Source organism: Camelina sativa, chromosome 17 (genome assembly GCF_030686135.1).
Source record: "Camelina sativa cultivar CO46 ecotype springtype chromosome 17, ASM3068613v1".
NCBI lineage: Eukaryota > Viridiplantae > Streptophyta > Magnoliopsida > Brassicales > Brassicaceae > Camelina > Camelina sativa.
This window is the reverse complement of record NC_141896.1, coordinates 25,449,837-25,467,104: the sequence shown is the minus strand read 5'-3', so window position 1 is coordinate 25,467,104 and position 17,268 is coordinate 25,449,837. Positions and strand designations below refer to the sequence as shown.

At 33.0% G+C, this 17,268-nt stretch overlaps 4 protein-coding genes across 4 annotated transcripts; 1 reads left to right on the top strand and 3 right to left on the bottom strand.

Moving 5' to 3' along the window:
• Positions 1-1,800: 1,800 nt before the first annotated feature.
• On the top strand, positions 1,801-2,994 carry LOC147924304 (uncharacterized). The gene has a single exon (XM_087493825.1). The coding sequence runs from the start codon at positions 1,801-1,803 to the stop codon at positions 2,992-2,994; it is 1,194 nt and encodes a 397-aa protein (XP_087349951.1).
• Positions 2,995-5,422: 2,428 nt separating this feature from the next.
• On the bottom strand, positions 5,423-6,616 carry LOC147924303 (uncharacterized). Its single transcript, XM_087494026.1, has one exon. It carries the CDS (start codon positions 6,614-6,616, stop codon positions 5,423-5,425), a length of 1,194 nt encoding a protein of 397 aa, XP_087350152.1.
• Positions 6,617-10,049: 3,433 nt separating this feature from the next.
• LOC147924302 (uncharacterized) lies at positions 10,050-11,328 on the bottom strand. Its single transcript, XM_087494025.1, has one exon. It carries the CDS (start codon positions 11,326-11,328, stop codon positions 10,135-10,137), a length of 1,194 nt encoding a protein of 397 aa, XP_087350151.1. The 3' UTR covers positions 10,050-10,134.
• A 1,793-nt stretch (positions 11,329-13,121) lies between these two features.
• Positions 13,122-15,599, bottom strand: LOC147924301 (uncharacterized). Its single transcript, XM_087496709.1, has 2 exons — positions 13,625-15,599; positions 13,122-13,139 (listed from the first exon to the last, which is right to left on the bottom strand). Exons 1-2 carry the CDS (start codon positions 15,518-15,520, stop codon positions 13,122-13,124), a joined length of 1,914 nt encoding a protein of 637 aa, XP_087352835.1. The 5' UTR covers positions 15,521-15,599.
• Positions 15,600-17,268: the final 1,669 nt, after the last annotated feature.

The following is a 17,268-nucleotide window of genomic DNA, read 5'->3' as shown; positions in this document are numbered from 1 at the left end:
GAAGTAGTTTGAAGGTCAACTACAAATTACCTAAAGCAAAAATCTGTAACAAAAATTATTGTTTTAAAACTCAATTTATCCTTGTAAAAAACTTAAGCCAAGAAGTTATACTAGGAACACCATTTTTTACACAAATTTATCCGTTTAAAGTTACAGAACTAGGGATTACCACAAAAATTGTAGGAGAGAAAATAATGTTTGAATTTCTATCCCCAATGAAAACAAAAGAAATCTTAGCCTTACAAAATTCAACAATAGAAAAATCTATAAATTTAATAGACGGGAAACAAAAACATATACAATATTTACAACAAGAAATAAAATACCAACATATAGAACAACAACTAAGTGATCCACAAGTGACAAATAAAATAAAAACTTTAGAAGTTGAACTACTACACCAAATATGTTCTGAACTCCCAAATGCCTTTTGGGAAAGAAAAAAACATATTGTTGAAATACCCTACGAAAAAGATTTTAACGAAAAAAATATTCCAACTAAAGCTAGACCTATTCAAATGAATCAAGAACTTTTAGAATATTGCAAAAAAGAAATACAAGAATTACTAGATAAGAACTTAATAAGAAAATCTAAATCTCCTTGGAGTTGTTCAGCATTTTATGTTAACAACCAAGCTGAAAAAGAAAGAGGAGTACCACGCTTAGTAATCAACTATAAACCCTTAAACAATGTAATACAATGGATAAGATACCCAATACCAAACAAAAGAGATCTATTAAAACGATTATATGACGCCTGTATATTCTCTAAATTTGACATGAAAAGTGGATTTTGGCAAATACAAATTGCCGAGAAGGATAAATATAAAACAGCATTCACAGTGCCTTTTGGGCATTACGAATGGAATGTTATGCCTTTCGGTTTAAAAAACGCACCATCCGAATTTCAAAATATAATGAACGAAATATTTAACCCTTACTCCACCTTCTCTATTGTATACATAGATGATGTGTTAATATATTCAAAATCCATCGACCAACACTTTAAACATCTATACACCTTTTTAAACATTGTTAAAAAGCATGGACTAGTAGTATCCGCAAAAAAGATGCAAATATTTCAAACAAAAATACGTTTTCTAGGCCACAACATATATCAAGGTACTATAACACCTATATCTAGATCTATAGAATTTGCAAATAAATTTCCAGATGAAATAAAAGAAAAATCACAATTACAAAGATTTTTAGGTTGCCTAAACTACATATCTGATTTTCTACCTAATCTACGAAAAACTATTCAACCATTGTTTCAAAGATTACAAAAGAACCCCATACCATGGTCAAGTCTGCATACTAGTCTAGTCCAGGATATCAAGAAAAAGGTTATAACACTACCATGTCTAGTCATCCCACACCCCAATGCATTCATGATAGTAGAGACAGATGCATCAGAAATAGGTTACGGGGGGATCCTTAAACAGAAAATGCCAGAGTCAACCCAAGAGTCTATAGTTCGTTTCCACTCAGGAGTATGGCTTGGACCACAAAAGAATTACTCTACAGTTAAAAAAGAAGTTTTATCTATAGTAAACTGTATTTCTAAATTTCAAGATGATTTAATAAACAAAAAGTTTTTACTACGTGTCGATTGCAAATCGGCGAAAGAGATTTTACAAAAGGATGTTAAAAACTTAGTCTCTAAACAAATATTTGCTAGATGGCAAGCTATTTTATCTGTTTTTGATTTTGATATACAATATATAAAAGGGGAAAATAATTCTTTACCTGATTTTCTAACAAGGGAGTACTTACAGGGAAAATCTCAGGATCACCAAAATGAGTGAAACACAAAAGAAACCAATGAGTGCATCAGACTACGTCAAGAATCAACCACATTTACAAGGAAAGCAATTAACCACTAGCAACCAATTCTCTGCCTTGGCGGAATTTCCTCCTTTATCCTACGCAAAAGCCGTCAACCCCCAGCCACAAAAAATATCCAATCCATCCTCCTCACAAAAAACCATAGATCAAAAATCGTCCTACTTCCTTAAACCACAACGCCAACACCTTATTACAACCTCATTTACCAAACCAATATCCCTTAAAGATCTAACCCAATATACCAACCGCATATTTTACGAAGAAAGTCAATACCTTACCGATAACCTTACCAAAAACCGCACATTCTACGAATTCATTCTCGTAGACACCAAATCAGTAGAAATAACCCACCATACCGACAAGAATGACCCAAACCTTATTTCCTACTCCACCTGCAAAATCCTCAAAGTATGCAATCCCCAAGATCTCGGATTCATAAACCTGCACACCGCAAAAGAATTCTCCATCCCGGGGTTCCATATTCCAAGATTTACCTACATAGATTACCAGAAGGCCTTTTTCCACACCCTTTACTTACGAACCTATGATCACTCCTGGTTCCTTTCCTTTGACTTTCATTGCCCCAAGACAATACCAGGATGGTTCTACGAATGGTGGTACTGGTTTGGCCCAACCGATGACATATATCCACCCCAAATACCCAAGGTTTCACTACCCTACTACACTAAACACGAAAAACACCAACTCATCGGCCCTTTACCAAAGATAGCCTTCCACATAGATATGGGAATACCCTGGATACTATCTTGGCACTACAACCTTCTACCCTTCTTACCAGAGATGCCATATTCACTAGTCCGCGAATTCAGAATCAAATGGTGGGACAAATATAACCTCGACCGCTGCTCTTTATCCAACTTGGAGAAATGGATCCAGACACATCAACAAATAAAGCAATCCATAGCTACAGTATCCCGAGCATTACCACCTATTCAAACAAAAAATTCGCCACACAAACCACCAAGTCCTACAGAATCAACAACTTCGTCCTCCGGATCCAAGAAAAGTAAAGGCAAAGAAAAACTCAAGAAACTCCTCGAGACAATAGCTATGCAAATATCCTCCTCAGACGACGAAGATGATATAACACAAGACAACAATACGCAAGACGACGATCCATTCTAAAAAAAAAAAAAAAAAAAAAAAAAAAAAAAAAAAAAAAAAAAAAAAAAAAAAAAAAACGTGAAAGTATCATGGTAGAGCTCTTTTATTATATCTTTAAGTTATGTGCTTGTAATATAAATACATATATATTCAGTATATAGTTTTGTAGAAGCTACCTCTTCCACCGACTCCATCAACACTCCAATTTTCAAGACAAGATGAAGACAAAAAGACAATTATGCAACAGCTCAACTATCAATACAAGACTTCAAGACCAAGAAATGAAGACTTCAGTATTATAACAAGACAAAGACTTCAATCAACAAAGGATTACTCATCTCTCGCAATGTCAAAAATAGGACACGTCGACAACAACTTACGCAACTTCACACAGCTTTGTATAAATAAGGAAGTGAGAGGAATAGGAGAGGGCAGAGTGTTTTTAGCGATCATTCACAAATTCCCTATACATCCTACTCTCCAATTTTCATAAGTTTGTTTTCAAAGTTTGTATCTTTACTCTTGTATTTTAACCAAGTTTAAATAAAGTAAGTTTAATCATCCCTCTTATCTATATTTTAAGTTAATTTGCTTATTTATACACTGGTTTTACTCTAGTTATATTACAATCTAGAAAAAATAATCTATATATTTTATCCTGGGTTTTGTTAAAGAACGTATGGGTCATACAATCTAGAAAAACATATATCATACTATAAGCCGAAATTCTTCGGCTCTGATACCATACGTTCTTTAACAAAACCCAGGATAAAATATATAGATTATTTTTTCTAGATTGTAATATAACTAGAGTAAAACCAGTGTATATGTAGAGGTTGGTGTGTCTTTACCATGTGCAGCCAATATTGTTGTTTCGCCTTTATCAGCTTGCAATAAACATCGTGGGTTGAACTCAGATGTAGATTGCTTAAAGTAAATACGATACAACAACAAATAGCCATGTCTTTCTTGCTGAAATTTAATTTCAGGCAAGTGTACGTTTAAAACTAAAGTATTAAATATTGTAGGGTCATGTAAGCTTACTTGAAAATTTGGTGCACAATTAAAATATATAGCTCCGTTGCATAAATTTGATTGTACTGCCCCTAATAAGGAGTCTAAAAATTTTAAAAGTGTTTTATCTCTTAATAACATGAGTATTGGGGAATCAATCCCTGTTCTAGATAAAGGTTTGATTGCTAATTGTATTAGGCCAAAATGAATATAATTAAAGTTTTTTCTTTTATAGTTTTCTAAAGCCATAGAAGAAAGTAGTTTAATTTCTTCAAATTCATTTTGTAATGATAAAGTTTGTTCATGTTCTTTAATTGAATATGCAGTTCTAAAATCAAAAGTTCCTATTTGATATATATTTTGTGGATTAACATGCGGTAGTTGATCTTTTGATATTTCTTGATTAAAGGTTGTGATTTTTGACATAATTTCTCTTGAATTAATTGTTTTTTGAGATGTAGAAGATGATGCATGCTTAGACTTAAACAACTTCCTAACCGTAGATGCCATGTTTAAATTATACTTAATCTAATGCTAAAAATGCAAACTAACCACTCTTATCGATGACGAAAGACGCATGGGCTTACCAACGGACTCACTGCCTTCTGGTCTTACGGCCTGGAACACCTACGCTATCAACGCTCCCGACAAGGTTCTGGTAGGTTGGTTTTTAACACTAGGCTTAGGTTTATAATAAACATGTCGTCGTTTGGCTTGGATGTTTTAAGAAAAACATATATCATACTATAAGCCGAAATTCTTTTGGCTCTGATACCATACGTTCTTTAACAAAACCCAGGATAAAATATATAGATTATTTTTTCTAGATTGTAATATAACTAGAGTAAAACCAGTGTATAAATAAGCAAATTAACTTAAAATATAGATAAGAGGGATGATTAAACTTACTTTATTTAAACTTGGTTAAAATACAAGAGTAAAGATACAAACTTTGAAAACAAACTTATGAAAATTGGAGAGTAGGATGTATAGGGAATTTGTGAATGATCGCTAAAAACACTCTGCCCTCTCCTATTCCTCTCACTTCCTTATTTATACAAAGCTGTGTGAAGTTGCGTAAGTTGTTGTCGACGTGTCCTATTTTTGACATTGCGAGAGATGAGTAATCCTTTGTTGATTGAAGTCTTTGTCTTGTTATAATACTGAAGTCTTCATTTCTTGGTCTTGAAGTCTTGTATTGATAGTTGAGCTGTTGCATAATTGTCTTTTTGTCTTCATCTTGTCTTGAAAATTGGAGTGTTGATGGAGTCGGTGGAAGAGGTAGCTTCTACAAAACTATATACTGAATATATATGTATTTATATTACAAGCACATAACTTAAAGATATAATAAAAGAGCTCTACCATGATACTTTCACGTTTTTTTTTTTTTTTTTTTTTTTTTTTTTTTTTTTTTTTTTTTTTTTTTTTTTTTTTAGAATGGATCGTCGTCTTGCGTATTGTTGTCTTGTGTTATATCATCTTCGTCGTCTGAGGAGGATATTTGCATAGCTATTGTCTCGAGGAGTTTCTTGAGTTTTTCTTTGCCTTTACTTTTCTTGGATCCGGAGGACGAAGTTGTTGATTCTGTAGGACTTGGTGGTTTGTGTGGCGAATTTTTTGTTTGAATAGGTGGTAATGCTCGGGATACTGTAGCTATGGATTGCTTTATTTGTTGATGTGTCTGGATCCATTTCTCCAAGTTGGATAAAGAGCAGCGGTCGAGGTTATATTTGTCCCACCATTTGATTCTGAATTCGCGGACTAGTGAATATGGCATCTCTGGTAAGAAGGGTAGAAGGTTGTAGTGCCAAGATAGTATCCAGGGTATTCCCATATCTATGTGGAAGGCTATCTTTGGTAAAGGGCCGATGAGTTGGTGTTTTTCGTGTTTAGTGTAGTAGGGTAGTGAAACCTTGGGTATTTGGGGTGGATATATGTCATCGGTTGGGCCAAACCAGTACCACCATTCGTAGAACCATCCTGGTATTGTCTTGGGGCAATGAAAGTCAAAGGAAAGGAACCAGGAGTGATCATAGGTTCGTAAGTAAAGGGTGTGGAAAAAGGCCTTCTGGTAATCTATGTAGGTAAATCTTGGAATATGGAACCCCGGGATGGAGAATTCTTTTGCGGTGTGCAGGTTTATGAATCCGAGATCTTGGGGATTGCATACTTTGAGGATTTTGCAGGTGGAGTAGGAAATAAGGTTTGGGTCATTCTTGTCGGTATGGTGGGTTATTTCTACTGATTTGGTGTCTACGAGAATGAATTCGTAGAATGTGCGGTTTTTGGTAAGGTTATCGGTAAGGTATTGACTTTCTTCGTAAAATATGCGGTTGGTATATTGGGTTAGATCTTTAAGGGATATTGGTTTGGTAAATGAGGTTGTAATAAGGTGTTGGCGTTGTGGTTTAAGGAAGTAGGACGATTTTTGATCTATGGTTTTTTGTGAGGAGGATGGATTGGATATTTTTTGTGGCTGGGGGTTGACGGCTTTTGCGTAGGATAAAGGAGGAAATTCCGCCAAGGCAGAGAATTGGTTGCTAGTGGTTAATTGCTTTCCTTGTAAATGTGGTTGATTCTTGACGTAGTCTGATGCACTCATTGGTTTCTTTTGTGTTTCACTCATTTTGGTGATCCTGAGATTTTCCCTGTAAGTACTCCCTTGTTAGAAAATCAGGTAAAGAATTATTTTCCCCTTTTATATATTGTATATCAAAATCAAAAACAGATAAAATAGCTTGCCATCTAGCAAATATTTGTTTAGAGACTAAGTTTTTAACATCCTTTTGTAAAATCTCTTTCGCCGATTTGCAATCGACACGTAGTAAAAACTTTTTGTTTATTAAATCATCTTGAAATTTAGAAATACAGTTTACTATAGATAAAACTTCTTTTTTAACTGTAGAGTAATTCTTTTGTGGTCCAAGCCATACTCCTGAGTGGAAACGAACTATAGACTCTTGGGTTGACTCTGGCATTTTCTGTTTAAGGATCCCCCCGTAACCTATTTCTGATGCATCTGTCTCTACTATCATGAATGCATTGGGGTGTGGGATGACTAGACATGGTAGTGTTATAACCTTTTTCTTGATATCCTGGACTAGACTAGTATGCAGACTTGACCATGGTATGGGGTTCTTTTGTAATCTTTGAAACAATGGTTGAATAGTTTTTCGTAGATTAGGTAGAAAATCAGATATGTAGTTTAGGCAACCTAAAAATCTTTGTAATTGTGATTTTTCTTTTATTTCATCTGGAAATTTATTTGCAAATTCTATAGATCTAGATATAGGTGTTATAGTACCTTGATATATGTTGTGGCCTAGAAAACGTATTTTTGTTTGAAATATTTGCATCTTTTTTGCGGATACTACTAGTCCATGCTTTTTAACAATGTTTAAAAAGGTGTATAGATGTTTAAAGTGTTGGTCGATGGATTTTGAATATATTAACACATCATCTATGTATACAATAGAGAAGGTGGAGTAAGGGTTAAATATTTCGTTCATTATATTTTGAAATTCGGATGGTGCGTTTTTTAAACCGAAAGGCATAACATTCCATTCGTAATGCCCAAAAGGCACTGTGAATGCTGTTTTATATTTATCCTTCTCGGCAATTTGTATTTGCCAAAATCCACTTTTCATGTCAAATTTAGAGAATATACAGGCGTCATATAATCGTTTTAATAGATCTCTTTTGTTTGGTATTGGGTATCTTATCCATTGTATTACATTGTTTAAGGGTTTATAGTTGATTACTAAGCGTGGTACTCCTCTTTCTTTTTCAGCTTGGTTGTTAACATAAAATGCTGAACAACTCCAAGGAGATTTAGATTTTCTTATTAAGTTCTTATCTAGTAATTCTTGTATTTCTTTTTTGCAATATTCTAAAAGTTCTTGATTCATTTGAATAGGTCTAGCTTTAGTTGGAATATTTTTTTCGTTAAAATCTTTTTCGTAGGGTATTTCAACAATATGTTTTTTTCTTTCCCAAAAGGCATTTGGGAGTTCAGAACATATTTGGTGTAGTAGTTCAACTTCTAAAGTTTTTATTTTATTTGTCACTTGTGGATCACTTAGTTGTTGTTCTATATGTTGGTATTTTATTTCTTGTTGTAAATATTGTATATGTTTTTGTTTCCCGTCTATTAAATTTATAGATTTTTCTATTGTAGAATTTTGTAAGGCTAAGATTTCTTTTGTTTTCATTGGGGATAGAAATTCAAACATTATTTTCTCTCCTACAATTTTTGTGGTAATCCCTAGTTCTGTAACTTTAAACGGATAAATTTGTGTAAAAAATGGTGTTCCTAGTATAACTTCTTGGCTTAAGTTTTTTACAAGGATAAATTGAGTTTTAAAACAATAATTTTTGTTACAGATTTTTGCTTTAGGTAATTTGTAGTTGACCTTCAAACTACTTCCGTTTGCACCACTAAGTTTTTCATATGTTTTTTCATAGAATTTTGTAGGAACTATTCCTTCTCTAATACAATTATAGTCAGCTCCTGTATCTAGAAGTGCTATTGTTTCTAGTTTAAAATCATACCCTATGTGTATTGTGATTTTTGTATACCATTTTTGATAGTTTATTTTGTTTATTATCTGGATATATTCTTCTTCTTCTTTTGTTTGTTTATGGTTTTCAGGGTTGCTTGTGGAGGGTTTGTCCATTGTTGTGGGTGGAGATTCATGGACTTTTGGTTCTATAAGGGCTAATCTAGCGTCTACTTGCAATTGATGAAGTTGATGTTGGTGAACTATTTGTTGTAATTCTTTTATTTGTGTTTTTAAATTTTTAACTTCTCCTTGTAATTCACCAGTGGTTACTTGTTTAAAAAGTGTTGGAGAGGGATATTTTTCTATTATTTTGTTAAGACTAAAAGGTTGTGGAGTTAATAATTGATTTTCTCGTTGCACTAAATCTTTTAATTTTAATAAATATTCCTTTTTGGTTTCGTGATCATCTATTTTATCTATAATATCTATTAAAAATTGTTTGTCAATGTCTTTTGTAATTACGTTTATTGTTTTACAATTGCATATGCCATCTGAGATATTTTCAGAATTTTGAGAGGATGTATCACTTTCATCTTCTATTATGTCTAGAGAAGGGTCGCTACTGAGTTCTTCTGAATTTTCAGTTTCTGAAAGAAGTAATTTTTCTAATTTTTCTTTAATGTCTTGTTGATCGTGAAATATTTCATTGATTTTTCTTTTCATTTTACAATCTGTAGATTTATGTCCTGGCCGTTTACAGTTCCAGCATATAATTCTTTCTTTTTTAGATGGTTCTCTGGGATTTTTGTTTTTTGTATAGTATGAGTTAAAAAATTTCTTTGTAAATCTTTTACTTTTATTATAAGGTTGTGGATAAAAAGTTTTATTTTGTTTGCGTAGTTTTCTTCTTTCTCTAGAAGGTGGAGTGAGACGATTGTAACCATATTGTTCACAAAATGAACCCATAGTTTAACAAAACCCAGGATAAAATATATAGATTATTTTTTCTAGATTGTAATATAACTAGAGTAAAACCAGTGTATAAACAAGCAAATTAACTTAAAATATAGATAAGAGGGATGATTAAACTTACTTTATTTAAACTTGGTTAAAATACAAGAGTAAAGATACAAACTTTGAAAACAAACTTATGAAAATTGGAGAGTAGGATGTATAGGGAATTTGTGAATGATCGCTAAAAACACTCTGCCCTCTCCTATTCCTCTCACTTCCTTATTTATACAAAGCTGTGTGAAGTTGCGTAAGTTGTTGTCGACGTGTCCTATTTTTGACATTGCGAGAGATGAGTAATCCTTTGTTGATTGAAGTCTTTGTCTTGTTATAATACTGAAGTCTTCATTTCTTGGTCTTGAAGTCTTGTATTGATAGTTGAGCTGTTGCATAATTGTCTTTTTGTCTTCATCTTGTCTTGAAAATTGGAGTGTTGATGGAGTCGGTGGAAGAGGTAGCTTCTACAAAACTATATACTGAATATATATGTATTTATATTACAAGCACATAACTTAAAGATATAATAAAAGAGCTCTACCATGATACTTTCACGTTTTTTTTTTTTTTTTTTTTTTTTTTTTTTTTTTTTTTTTTTTTTTTTTTTTTTTTTTTTTTTTTTTTTTTTTTTTTTTTAGAATGGATCGTCGTCTTGCGTATTGTTGTCTTGTGTTATATCATCTTCGTCGTCTGAGGAGGATATTTGCATAGCTATTGTCTCGAGGAGTTTCTTGAGTTTTTCTTTGCCTTTACTTTTCTTGGATCCGGAGGACGAAGTTGTTGATTCTGTAGGACTTGGTGGTTTGTGTGGCGAATTTTTTGTTTGAATAGGTGGTAATGCTCGGGATACTGTAGCTATGGATTGCTTTATTTGTTGATGTGTCTGGATCCATTTCTCCAAGTTGGATAAAGAGCAGCGGTCGAGGTTATATTTGTCCCACCATTTGATTCTGAATTCGCGGACTAGTGAATATGGCATCTCTGGTAAGAAGGGTAGAAGGTTGTAGTGCCAAGATAGTATCCAGGGTATTCCCATATCTATGTGGAAGGCTATCTTTGGTAAAGGGCCGATGAGTTGGTGTTTTTCGTGTTTAGTGTAGTAGGGTAGTGAAACCTTGGGTATTTGGGGTGGATATATGTCATCGGTTGGGCCAAACCAGTACCACCATTCGTAGAACCATCCTGGTATTGTCTTGGGGCAATGAAAGTCAAAGGAAAGGAACCAGGAGTGATCATAGGTTCGTAAGTAAAGGGTGTGGAAAAAGGCCTTCTGGTAATCTATGTAGGTAAATCTTGGAATATGGAACCCCGGGATGGAGAATTCTTTTGCGGTGTGCAGGTTTATGAATCCGAGATCTTGGGGATTGCATACTTTGAGGATTTTGCAGGTGGAGTAGGAAATAAGGTTTGGGTCATTCTTGTCGGTATGGTGGGTTATTTCTACTGATTTGGTGTCTACGAGAATGAATTCGTAGAATGTGCGGTTTTTGGTAAGGTTATCGGTAAGGTATTGACTTTCTTCGTAAAATATGCGGTTGGTATATTGGGTTAGATCTTTAAGGGATATTGGTTTGGTAAATGAGGTTGTAATAAGGTGTTGGCGTTGTGGTTTAAGGAAGTAGGACGATTTTTGATCTATGGTTTTTTGTGAGGAGGATGGATTGGATATTTTTTGTGGCTGGGGGTTGACGGCTTTTGCGTAGGATAAAGGAGGAAATTCCGCCAAGGCAGAGAATTGGTTGCTAGTGGTTAATTGCTTTCCTTGTAAATGTGGTTGATTCTTGACGTAGTCTGATGCACTCATTGGTTTCTTTTGTGTTTCACTCATTTTGGTGATCCTGAGATTTTCCCTGTAAGTACTCCCTTGTTAGAAAATCAGGTAAAGAATTATTTTCCCCTTTTATATATTGTATATCAAAATCAAAAACAGATAAAATAGCTTGCCATCTAGCAAATATTTGTTTAGAGACTAAGTTTTTAACATCCTTTTGTAAAATCTCTTTCGCCGATTTGCAATCGACACGTAGTAAAAACTTTTTGTTTATTAAATCATCTTGAAATTTAGAAATACAGTTTACTATAGATAAAACTTCTTTTTTAACTGTAGAGTAATTCTTTTGTGGTCCAAGCCATACTCCTGAGTGGAAACGAACTATAGACTCTTGGGTTGACTCTGGCATTTTCTGTTTAAGGATCCCCCCGTAACCTATTTCTGATGCATCTGTCTCTACTATCATGAATGCATTGGGGTGTGGGATGACTAGACATGGTAGTGTTATAACCTTTTTCTTGATATCCTGGACTAGACTAGTATGCAGACTTGACCATGGTATGGGGTTCTTTTGTAATCTTTGAAACAATGGTTGAATAGTTTTTCGTAGATTAGGTAGAAAATCAGATATGTAGTTTAGGCAACCTAAAAATCTTTGTAATTGTGATTTTTCTTTTATTTCATCTGGAAATTTATTTGCAAATTCTATAGATCTAGATATAGGTGTTATAGTACCTTGATATATGTTGTGGCCTAGAAAACGTATTTTTGTTTGAAATATTTGCATCTTTTTTGCGGATACTACTAGTCCATGCTTTTTAACAATGTTTAAAAAGGTGTATAGATGTTTAAAGTGTTGGTCGATGGATTTTGAATATATTAACACATCATCTATGTATACAATAGAGAAGGTGGAGTAAGGGTTAAATATTTCGTTCATTATATTTTGAAATTCGGATGGTGCGTTTTTTAAACCGAAAGGCATAACATTCCATTCGTAATGCCCAAAAGGCACTGTGAATGCTGTTTTATATTTATCCTTCTCGGCAATTTGTATTTGTCAAAATCCACTTTTCATGTCAAATTTAGAGAATATACAGGCGTCATATAATCGTTTTAATAGATCTCTTTTGTTTGGTATTGGGTATCTTATCCATTGTATTACATTGTTTAAGGGTTTATAGTTGATTACTAAGCGTGGTACTCCTCTTTCTTTTTCAGCTTGGTTGTTAACATAAAATGCTGAACAACTCCAAGGAGATTTAGATTTTCTTATTAAGTTCTTATCTAGTAATTCTTGTATTTCTTTTTTGCAATATTCTAAAAGTTCTTGATTCATTTGAATAGGTCTAGCTTTAGTTGGAATATTTTTTTCGTTAAAATCTTTTTCGTAGGGTATTTCAACAATATGTTTTTTTCTTTCCCAAAAGGCATTTGGGAGTTCAGAACATATTTGGTGTAGTAGTTCAACTTCTAAAGTTTTTATTTTATTTGTCACTTGTGGATCACTTAGTTGTTGTTCTATATGTTGGTATTTTATTTCTTGTTGTAAATATTGTATATGTTTTTGTTTCCCGTCTATTAAATTTATAGATTTTTCTATTGTTGAATTTTGTAAGGCTAAGATTTCTTTTGTTTTCATTGGGGATAGAAATTCAAACATTATTTTCTCTCCTACAATTTTTGTGGTAATCCCTAGTTCTGTAACTTTAAACGGATAAATTTGTGTAAAAAATGGTGTTCCTAGTATAACTTCTTGGCTTAAGTTTTTTACAAGGATAAATTGAGTTTTAAAACAATAATTTTTGTTACAGATTTTTGCTTTAGGTAATTTGTAGTTGACCTTCAAACTACTTCCGTTTGCACCACTAAGTTTTTCATATGTTTTTTCATAGAATTTTGTAGGAACTATTCCTTCTCTAATACAATTATAGTCAGCTCCTGTATCTAGAAGTGCTATTGTTTCTAGTTTAAAATCATACCCTATGTGTATTGTGATTTTTGTATACCATTTTTGATAGTTTATTTTGTTTATTATCTGGATATATTCTTCTTCTTCTTTTGTTTGTTTATGGTTTTCAGGGTTGCTTGTGGAGGGTTTGTCCATTGTTGTGGGTGGAGATTCATGGACTTTTGGTTCTATAAGGGCTAATCTAGCGTCTACTTGCAATTGATGAAGTTGATGTTGGTGAACTATTTGTTGTAATTCTTTTATTTGTGTTTTTAAATTTTTAACTTCTCCTTGTAATTCACCAGTGGTTACTTGTTTAAAAAGTGTTGGAGAGGGATATTTTTCTATTATTTTGTTAAGACTAAAAGGTTGTGGAGTTAATAATTGATTTTCTCGTTGCACTAAATCTTTTAATTTTAATAAATATTCCTTTTTGGTTTCGTGATCATCTATTTTATCTATAATATCTATTAAAAATTGTTTGTCAATGTCTTTTGTAATTACGTTTATTGTTTTACAATTGCATATGCCATCTGAGATATTTTCAGAATTTTGAGAGGATGTATCACTTTCATCTTCTATTATGTCTAGAGAAGGGTCGCTACTGAGTTCTTCTGAATTTTCAGTTTCTGAAAGAAGTAATTTTTCTAATTTTTCTTTAATGTCTTGTTGATCGTGAAATATTTCATTGATTTTTCTTTTCATTTTACAATCTGTAGATTTATGTCCTGGCCGTTTACAGTTCCAGCATATAATTCTTTCTTTTTTAGATGGTTCTCTGGGATTTTTGTTTTTTGTATAGTATGAGTTAAAAAATTTCTTTGTAAATCTTTTACTTTTATTATAAGGTTGTGGATAAAAAGTTTTATTTTGTTTGCGTAGTTTTCTTCTTTCTCTAGAAGGTGGAGTGAGACGATTGTAACCATATTGTTCACAAAATGAACCCATAGTTTCTGCAAATTTAAATTTGTTACTTTGCTTTTTATCTTTGTGTTCTTGACATATTTGTAGACCTTCCTTTTTAATAAAGGCAAACAATTGACCATAGGTTATGGTATCCCATGGGATTGGTTGTCCTCCAGAATAATCTTTTAGTTTATTAATTAATCGTTCTGCGAAAAATGATGGTAATCCTGCGATGAACCGTTCTTTCCAGAAGGGTTGGTTGCAGTCGTGTCTTTGAAATATGTTGGTTACAAATATATCTTTATACCATTTAAAGTCCCCTAGTGTTGGACATCTAAGATTTGTTAAAATAAGTTTTTTACTTGTTAGTTCTTCCGAAGGGTTTCCTACAAAGTGCATGGTCATGGTGTGGAGTAATACTTCTACAGCATTTTGAACTTGGTCTTCTTCATAAAAACCATCTTCTCCTTCTACTCTTCTAGTTTCAGTATGGTTTAGAATAGAATTTTGAGTTTCTACGCCTAAAGCATTATCCCACCAAAATTTCAGGGCTCCATTGAAGCCCGAGATTAGCATGACACATGCTTGGTGGTCTGACATTCCTTTAGCTTTATAGGATAGGGTTGCCATCCCCATTTCTTGAAATAAATTCATCATTTCATATTCGGATCTACCATCTATATTCCATTCATATATGCCTTCTCCGTTGTAAAAGTTCGTTGAGGGAAATTTATGATGTTCTTCAAATAATAAGTCGGGTGGTGAGTGCCTTGGATAATATGGTTTTTTGGATGGTTGAAAGTTTCTTTTTATTCTATTTATTTCTATATCGGTTTCAGATCGAATGTTTTCGTCAATATTATTTATCCCCTTGGCTTTATCTAGTCTATCCAGTCTAGTTGAAATTGATTTTAAAATTTCATTTTCAGGAAATTTAATGGATTTTGTTAATGGTTTGAAGAGAGGTGGTGAGATTGCAGTAAAGGGTGAAGATAACGGCTGAGAGTTTGTTGTTATGTTTTTTTCGTCCTTTTCTAGTTTGTTATCAAGATTATCTATTTGTCGTGAAATAGTATGTAATATTTGACTTTGATAATTATTTTGTTCATATACTATCTTAATGTCTGCCATATATATTGAATCTTTATCATCTCGGTTTGCCCCGGTTCTAAAAGGTGTAGCGATTACTTGTCTTTGGGGAGTGTGAATTTTGATGTCTTTCAAAGGTGGATGAACTGATTTGTGTATTTCTCCGTTAGTCATTTCCCATGTGTGGTACAATGTGGAACTAGTGTTTATTGATTCATTTTTATATGGGTAGCATATGTTATTTTCTAAAGCATATGTTTCAAACCATGTGAAAAATGGAATATTTACTTCTATATTTTCCATGTAGTTATACCATATTTCTCTAAAAGTTGTAAGTTTTTCTTTATTAAAAGCTTGAAAGTACCATTTTCTTTTATCCTTGTTTTTATCTGATAAGAATTCTTCTTTAAGGTAATCTTTGTCTATTGTAAATGTTTTTATGATAACATTTATTGATTTAAAATCTGAAGTTGTTGGGGAAGTAGGAAAGTTAGACGATCCCACTTCTGACTGTTTAACTGGTTCAGCTATTGGTGCTTGAAAAATAATAGGTTTTTTCCCTTGGCTTTTTGTTAAAATTTGTTCTACACTTTCCTCTGATTCAGTGCTAGCTTGGCCAGTTCTGTACTCAGAGAAAGATGAACGTGGGTGGAATGAACTAAATTTTAATGATGGTGGATCTCTGAAAGAACCGAAGTTTAATAATATTTTTCCATCATATTGTTCTGTTATACTCGTAATAGTTCTTTGTTCAAAATTTCTTGGTGGTTGAGTAATATTAATTTTCCATTGATCAGGAATTGTAATTTCTGTCCATTTTAATTGTTTAGGTGTATATGTAGAGGTTGGTGTGTCTTTACCATGTGCAGCCAATATTGTTGTTTCGCCTTTATCATCTTGCAATAAACATCGTGGGTTGAACTCAGATGTAGATTGCTTAAAGTAAATACGATACAACAACAAATAGCCATGTCTTTCTTGCTGAAATTTAATTTCAGGCAAGTGTACGTTTAAAACTAAAGTATTAAATATTGTAGGGTCATGTAAGCTTACTTGAAAATTTGGTGCACAATTAAAATATATAGCTCCGTTGCATAAATTTGATTGTACTGCCCCTAATAAGGAGTCTTCAAATTTTAAAAGTGTTTTATCTCTTAATAACATGAGTATTGGGGAATCAATCCCTGTTCTAGATAAAGGTTTGATTGCTAATTGTATTAGGCCAAAATGAATATAATTAAAGTTTTTTCTTTTATAGTTTTCTAAAGCCATAGAAGAAAGTAGTTTAATTTCTTCAAATTCATTTTGTAATGATAAAGTTTGTTCATGTTCTTTAATTGAATATGCAGTTCTAAAATCAAAAGTTCCTATTTGATATATATTTTGTGGATTAACATGCGGTAGTTGATCTTTTGATATTTCTTGATTAAAGGTTGTGATTTTTGACATAATTTCTCTTGAATTAATTGTTTTTTGAGATGTAGAAGATGATGCATGCTTAGACTTAAACAACTTCCTAACCGTAGATGCCATGTTTAAATTATACTTAATCTAATGCTAAAAATGCAAACTAACCACTCTTATCGATGACGAAAGACGCATGGGCTTACCAACGGACTCACTGCCTTCTGGTCTTACGGCCTGGAACACCTACGCTATCAACGCTCCCGACAAGGTTCTGGTAGGTTGGTTTTTAACACTAGGCTTAGGTTTATAATAAACATGTCGTCGTTTGGCTTGGATGTTTTAAGAAAAACATATATCATACTATAAGCCGAAATTCTTTTGGCTCTGATACCATACGTTCTTTAACAAAACCCAGGATAAAATATATCCAATCCATCCTCCTCACAAAAAACCATAGATCAAAAATCGTCCTACTTCCTTAAACCACAACGCCAACACCTTATTACAACCTCATTTACCAAACCAATATCCCTTAAAGATCTAACCCAATATACCAACCGCATATTTTACGAAGAAAGTCAATACCTTACCGATAACCTTACCAAAAACCGCACATTCTACGAATTCATTCTCGTAGACACCAA

Coding starts and splice junctions, on each gene's coding strand:
- LOC147924304 (XM_087493825.1), top strand. CDS start 1,801: ATGAGTGAAACACAAAAGAAACCAATGAGTGCATCAGACTACGTCAAG.
- LOC147924303 (XM_087494026.1), bottom strand. CDS start 6,616: ATGAGTGAAACACAAAAGAAACCAATGAGTGCATCAGACTACGTCAAG.
- LOC147924302 (XM_087494025.1), bottom strand. CDS start 11,328: ATGAGTGAAACACAAAAGAAACCAATGAGTGCATCAGACTACGTCAAG.
- LOC147924301 (XM_087496709.1), bottom strand. CDS start 15,520: ATGGAAAATATAGAAGTAAATATTCCATTTTTCACATGGTTTGAAACA.